This window comes from Prunus persica, chromosome G1 (genome assembly GCF_000346465.2).
Source record: "Prunus persica cultivar Lovell chromosome G1, Prunus_persica_NCBIv2, whole genome shotgun sequence".
NCBI classification, from domain to species: Eukaryota; Viridiplantae; Streptophyta; class Magnoliopsida; order Rosales; family Rosaceae; genus Prunus; species Prunus persica.
This window is the reverse complement of record NC_034009.1, coordinates 40,258,824-40,266,386: the sequence shown is the minus strand read 5'-3', so window position 1 is coordinate 40,266,386 and position 7,563 is coordinate 40,258,824. Positions and strand designations below refer to the sequence as shown.

Genomic DNA, 7,563 nt, shown 5'->3' with positions numbered 1-7,563 from the left:
ATTTGGGATTATGATTTTGTATTTGAGATTCCCAAATAATCGATCAACAATCATATATATATTTCTTAAGAATCGAATTCTTCAAAACGATAATGTAACTCAATATAAAAAAAATACAAAAATAAATTGACATCCGCTTCAAATCTAATTTAATTTCAACCTTTATGTAAACAATTTTCCGCACATATCATATTCATTTCGGTATCTTAATATGAGCTATTTACACCAACTCTCCTATGGAGTTTGGTGTTTTCACAAAAATCCATGAGATTTATGAAATTACACGAATACCCCTTCAAGTTTCAAATTATTTTCATAAACCCCTTTTCGTTGATTGTTTTGTCCAAAAATACCAATGATCATTTGGTTTTGAAATTAAAATACTCTATACTTATATAATGAGGGGTGCTACCCATATAAATTGTCTTCAACATTAAAACATATAATATTTCACCAAGGAGTACGAGTAGAAGTTATAAATGTCGCTACTCACAACTCAAGATTCTTCAATGCGGGTTTCAATGTGGAATATAATAGAGCATGTGAATGCTTACAATTAGAGAAAAACTTAGTCGTCACGGATTCATACTCATTTGCTGTCTTTTTTCTCATTGATTGTACACTTAAGGAAATATAGAGAGAAAGAAAGGGAGTATGAGTTTGTGGGATGCAAGCTTTTATCCGTAGTTGAGTGTTTGAAAAACCTTTCACATATCACATTATTTTCTATCTTAGCGCAACAAAAAATCAATAACCAATTGAATATTTGAAGTTAAAATGAAAAGAGAATTATTATTCACACTCTAAATAAGTCATCATATATACTTTTCTTTATTCACTCACTCGTTTATTGAATTGATATAAAACAAAGACACAAAGTTTTTGGATAAGTGAATAATAGCTATAAAAAAAAAACCTTTTTTTTTTGGCCATGATGCTAAAAAAAACTTCGATTGATTATAAAATCAATATCCTTTGGATTGCATTTCCAGGTACATTGTGAAACATAAAAATCTGGTGTTTATTTTATTTTATGAAAGAGTTTTAAACTATGAAAGGGTGTCAAAATGTTTATTTTATTTGTTCTACAAATCTTCTAAAAAAGAAAATAGGAAAACCCTAGAGAAAACAGTATAACTGTATAATAACGTTGAGCCCACGTGTCAGCTCGCAGGATCGATAGATTTGTGGAAGGTCCGTAATCCCCAGTGTGACTCGCAATTTTCCTTCAGCAACAGCCAACTCGGAGCCCTGACTCAGCCCCAATTCCTCTGACAGTTCATTACCCGCCTCGCCGATCCGACCCGGTAAATCGCTGTAAGATCGCCTAAGCCCTCACTCTATCATCCTCAATTTTATGTGTTTCTGCATTAAATAATGGGTTAAATGGATAGTTTTGACCTTCGACTTCGATTAGTAAATTGTTTGGATTCCGAGAAAAGGTGGGAAAGTAAAAGAAGTTAAATTGCGAACCTGTTTGGGCCTGAAATAGTGTTTAATCCGTTTGGTAGGTTAGAAAAGCAAAAGGGTTAATTTTGCGTTAACCTCTAGCGCTTTTTCCCTCTAAGTAAGCGCCAAAGGAAGCAAATTCAACGAAAGAACACGTCTTTCATTTTTTTTCTTTTAACATTTTTTCCCCATTAACAAGCTCTGGATTGTCCATTTGATTGTGGAGTTGTGAATTGGTAAATCTTTGTTGTGGAGTTGTGTTAAGTAGTTTGAGTGTATGAAGGGTTTTAGCCTTTTTACCTTGAAGATTTCTGGAAATACTTGCTTGAAAAATTAGTTCAAAGTGATGATCTTTTCACCATGTTACAATATTTGATTTTACTGTATTTCACAGGGGTTAAAAACTAGTTACCCTTCAGTTTTTTTAGCACCTTTCCTACTAAGAGGGGTGGTAACATACTAAACTCACACACATTACACAAATGATAGGACTCGAACCATGAGCTTTCCTGGAGAGCATTTGCTTCAAACCACTACACTAGTTTTTGGAAGAAGAGGACAATTGTTGTTTTTGGATCATTGTCAAACTTTTGACAAATGAATCACCATTTGTTGGAAAAGTATCTTAAAATTTTTAAAAGTTTTTGTAAAAATTCTTGTCTTCTTATGTTTGCCATTTCAGATGGAAGAAGTTTGTCTCAATAGTGAGCCAGTATTTGAGGAAGGTGATGATTATGAGTTAGAGGGAGACTTCACTGAGCATGACAATGTAACTGGGGAAACACAAAGAAGAAAGGACCCCACAGCACCCACAGTGGGTTTGGAGTTCGATTCTTTTGATGAAGCCTATGATTTTTACAATATCTATGGCAAAGAACAGGGCTTTGGCATCAGAGTAAGCAACTCATGGTTCAGGTCAAAGAGAAAAGAGCGGTATCGAGCAAAGTTGAGTTGCAGCAGTGCAGGTTTTAAGAAAAAGAGTGAAGCCAATAATCCAAGACCAGAAACAAGAACCGGTTGTCCTGCCATGGTAGTTATCCGACTGGTGGACTCGAAAAGGTGGAGAATAGTTGAAGTAGAGCTTGAACACAACCATCAGGTGAGTCCACAAATCAAAAGGTTCTACAAGTCACATAAGAAAATGATCCTTGCTGCCAAAAGCGCGCAACCGCTGCCAGAGCCAGTGACAGAAATTCATACGATCAAGCTGTACCGAACGCCTGTTATGGATGTTGGGAGCAATGGATACTCAAATTTTACTGAAAGTGAAGGTTTGAATTCTATTGATCTCTCTAAGCACTTGGAACTTAAAGAAGGAGATGCTCATGCAGTTTACAACTACTTTTGCCGCATGAAATTGATGAACCCTAATTTCTATTATTTGATGGATCTTGATGATGACGGGCACCTGAGGAATGTGTTCTGGGCGGATGCCAGGTCCAGGGCTGCATATGGCTACTTCTGTGACACAGTTGCAATAGATACAACATGCTTGTCAAACAAGTATGAAATCCCCCTGATTTCATTTGTTGGTGTTAACCATCACGGGCAATCTGTGTTGTTAGGCTGTGGTTTCCTTGGCCATGAGTCAGTAGAAAATTTTGTTTGGATGCTCAGGGCATGGCTTAAATGCATGCTAGGGCAGCCACCGCAAGTTTTGATTACTGATCAATGCAAGCCCTTGCAAATTGCAGTGTCTGAGGTTATCCCAAATGCTCGGCATTGCTATTGTTTGTGGTATATCATGCAGAAAGTTCCGGAGAAGTTGGGAGGACTGAAGGGCTATGAAGCAATCAAGAGACAATTGCACAAATCAGTCTATAATTCATTGAAAATAGCTGAGTTTGAAACTTCGTGGGCGGAAATGGTCAAGTGTCATGAACTGGGAGAGAATAGATGGCTTCAGATATTGTATGAAGATCGGCAAATGTGGGTTCCAGTTTACTTGAAAGACACATTTTTTTCCGGAATGATCCCCATCCAAGAAAACGAGAGCTTAACTGCATTTTTTGATGGTTATGTACATAAACATACGTCGTTTAAGGAATTCGTCGATAAGTACGATCTAGCTCTACATAGGAAGCGCATGAAAGAGGTGGTGGCAGATCTGGAGTCAAGAAGTTCAAGCTTTGAACTGAAGACAAAATGTAACTTTGAAGTGCAGCTATGTAAGGTATATACAAGGGAGATTTTCAAGAGGTTCCAGTTGGAGGTTGAGGGGATGTACTCCTGCTTCAACACGAGGCAGGTGAGTGTGAATGGCCCTATAATAACCTACATAGTCAAAGAACGAGTTGAAGTTGAAGGAAAGGAGAAGGAAGTCAGATGCTATGAGGTTTTGTACGAAACAACACAAGTCGATATCCGATGCATCTGCAGTTTGTTCAACTACAAAGGTTACCTATGCAGGCATGCATTAAACGTTCTCAACTATAACGGCGTGGAAGAAGTCCCATCGCGCTACATTCTGCCGCGGTGGAGAAAAGATTTCAAGTGCAGGTATCTTCTGCATCATGGCTCCAGTAATATTGATGTGTATAACCCAGTGTACTGGCATAATCATCTTTATAAACTCGCCCTTCCGGTTGCGGAAGAAGGGGCACAATCTGAAGAACATTATAAGACTACCTTGCAAGCATTGGAGGAGTTGTTAAACAAGTTTCATCTTGTAGAGGATACCCTAGTGTAACATAGAACAATATATATTACTTAATGTATACAAAGATCTCTCTCTCTCTCTCTCCCTCTCTCTCTCTCTCAATGAATCCTTTTATCCTTCTTTCTGGCTAAGGCAATAGAATTAACTCTGTGACTAAGAAACTGTTCTTAGCATTCGTGGACAGCACGTGCCAACTAATAGGTAGATGAAGTCCAGAAGCTTTTTGTTCACTGATTCAATTTAGATAAGGCCTGCCAACCCATAGAAATCCAAGCATACAAGTTATCAAATAAAAGCTCTTCTGATCTGAGTGCATTTAGAACCGCAGAAGTAACAAAATTCATTCTCTATGTTTCATTCTTGACTTTCTAATCTCCCTCATATTTAGCTGCTGCTTTGCCTACTCAAAAATAAACACGAGACTCTGCACAATAATAATGCACATCAATACGGGCAACAGACCTGAGTAAAAAGTTACAGCCGATTACTGTACAGACGTGGAAGATAGGCAAAACCAAGAAGAAGATATCACCCATGTGTCTCACAAGTTGCAGTTTGTCGATGAACATAAATTAAGCTCTTCGGACAATTAGTCCAAATTCACAATCGAATAAAACAATTAGATAAATGAGACCAGCCACAAATATAAACTCATCAAGCCACGGTTTTAAGAAACATACAACCTTTTGGCCAAAAAAGAAAAACAAACATACAACCGGAACCAGTTCAAAACTCCCACGGGCTAACACACACAACTGAGCCATTTCAAATCACATAGAAATGACACTCTGACACAACTTACAACAGTGGAAGTTTAAATAGAAGAATCCCATATACCCAGAAGAGGAGGAATATGAAGAGGAAGCACATTCCAATCTCACTTGTTTCTCACTATCACTTCAAGCAGGAGGGTAGTGCAAGGCCATGGCAAACAAAAGCCAGCACAACATAAATTATCACCAGCACAAGGAATATCAAAGCAACCCTGCAAGATTCAAAGCATCTGGTAAGTGGGGGCATGCAAGTAATGCATTTGCATAATCATAATTACACGAAGGAAAATACTCTCATGCCAGACAATCTAAACAATAAACCGTGGTTTGAATACGTAGTTGAAATGACTTGACAGTCTACAAATGGAACACACCATAGTGTCTGACATAAAAACATTACCATTATATAAAACGCTCTTTCCAGAAAATCTGACCCAATCTGTGTTTGAATACCTAGTTGAATTAACAGTCTAGCAACGTAACATGCACAAACTTGTGGTTTGAATTTGCTGTTGAATTGACACTCTAGCAACATAATATGCACAAACTGCGGTTTGAATACATAGTTGAATTGACACTCTAGCCTAATGTATGCCACACTGTCTGACACGAAAACATTACCCATTACATAAAACGAGAATCTTACAAATCATAATTTAAAATTTCAAAAAAGTTTGTAATTTCGAAGTTATTCTTTGAGCAATTGAGATTTGAGTTCAGAAACCATACGTGAGCTTGACATTTCTCCACCACACAGTGCTTCTGAAACGGCGAGCTTGCTTTCTAAATCGGAAGGTATTCCCTTGCATATTAGCAGTTTTATCAACCAGCAATTCTAAGCGATCCCCTCTTTCTAAAACTTTGTCAATGTTCTCAATCATCACATTTCGCACCTACAAATTCAAAAAAATGAAACAGAAATTGAAAATGCATTCAAAAACAAAATCGGATCCATAATTGAACCTAATAAATTAGTGACAAAGTTTAAACCTTTACCTGGCTCATTTCACCTTTCAGGCGATTGATCCTATCGGCATTAGGATCGTTGGAGTAGTATTCCATCTGCTGGCTCAAAACCCTAGAAAACTCATCGTTCATGCCGTATGCCTGAGCCGAATGAACAGCGCGGCCATAGGTCCTGACGAATCTCTGATGAATGTCTTCGAGGAAAGCGAAAGGCATTCTCCCTGCATAAAAAAGATCAAAAATTGAAAATTTGAGGAGGGAAAATTGGGGGAATTGGAGGGAAGGCATTGATGAAACGACGACGTACGGGCGGCGGTCTCGTCGGCCATACAGAGGACGGTGAGGCCATCGGTGCGCTTGACGTGGAAGATGTAGCGATCCTGAGAGTAGGAGACGTGGGTGTCACTGTTGCCGGGAATTTTCTCGAGGATTTGTCTGGAGATTGTGCTCGCGTTCGTCGACGTGGCGCTGAACTCCGCCAGCACCACCGATCCCCGCGCTACCAGCGCGTACAGTATCGCCATCTCCCCACCCACCAGCCACCACCAGGATCAGCTCAAATCCCCCTCTCTCTCTCTCTCTCTCTCTGTCTAAACAATTACAGTGAGCTCGTGGTGATGGCGACCGACTTTTCCGCTTTTGGTTCAGTATCACCTCAAATCAAGCCTTGTTGAATCTTCGAATATGAAATGAAAGTTGAGAGCGCTCTCTCTCTCTCTGTGTAAATTTTTTTTTTTTTTGGGGGGCAGAAAATGGGTGAAATTACTGTTTGTAGTGTTGGCCTATTGGATTGGTATCAAACTGAAATACAACGAAACGATAATTGGGCGACATGTGGAATGGGTCTTTGTCAAATACATAGCCGACATGCGGATTGGAGGTATACGGTCGATGTCTACCGTTGATGCAAGCGAGTCTTACAACGCATCAACAGTTAACATCCACTTATACGAACGTTGAACAATTGTGGCCATCATATTTCTACATTGACTATCAATTAGAGTAAGTCCCTCAACTAATTACGCGTGATAACTTTTTCATATAATAAAATTTAAATAATTGAGAATGACAAAATAATATTATTCCTGTAAAATACAATTACAATTTTACAGTTCGAAGTTTTTAATTTATTTATAAACAGTTACTAAATATAGTTGTCCATTCCTATATGGGTGGACTGTATATTGAAGCGAGCCGTCCAATGTGGAGAAGTTTCCTTCCAGGGCGCGTCTTGAAGAATTGGATTTCATGCGACATGATGTGTACAATAATTTTTCTATAATATTGGATGGATGATTCCAACTTCAAATTGCCCATGCGCGAATATTGCTCCAAATTGTTCAACCTTCAAATTATTCAAATACTAATTAAACTTTAATTATTCACACATCTAGAAAAATAAAATAAATTTTAACAAAATAGTTATTGACACTCCAGAAAAATCATCATACACTACTCACTTTATAAAAACATAAAAAATAAATTACAATTGAAGAAGTGTGTGATGATTTTTTTAACGCGCCAATAACGATTCTCAATTCTACTTATCCACCTGTAATATATTTTCCAGAAAAGTTTAAACAGAAAAAAATAAGGGGAAGGAAGGTGCTAATAGCTATAACAAAAGGCAAAGAAGCTTCGGCTAGCTACAAGTACAATGCCATTTGTGTATATATATATATATTTTTAAAGGAAACAAAATAGTTTTAAATTTTG

The 7,563-nt window shown here is 37.9% G+C and overlaps 2 protein-coding genes across 2 annotated transcripts; one reads left to right on the top strand and one right to left on the bottom strand.

Moving 5' to 3' along the window:
- On the top strand, positions 1,159–4,239 carry LOC18790367 (protein FAR1-RELATED SEQUENCE 6). The gene is made up of 2 exons (XM_007225079.2): positions 1,159–1,317; positions 2,132–4,239. Exon 2 carries the CDS (start codon positions 2,132–2,134, stop codon positions 4,136–4,138), a length of 2,007 nt encoding a protein of 668 aa, XP_007225141.1. The 5' UTR covers positions 1,159–1,317; the 3' UTR covers positions 4,139–4,239.
- Positions 4,646–6,801, bottom strand: LOC18792584 (vesicle-associated membrane protein 711). Its single transcript, XM_007223896.2, has 4 exons — positions 6,155–6,801; positions 5,878–6,068; positions 5,611–5,774; positions 4,646–5,093 (listed from the first exon to the last, which is right to left on the bottom strand). The coding sequence occupies exons 1-4, from the start codon at positions 6,369–6,371 to the stop codon at positions 5,003–5,005; spliced, it is 663 nt and encodes a 220-aa protein (XP_007223958.1). The 5' UTR covers positions 6,372–6,801; the 3' UTR covers positions 4,646–5,002.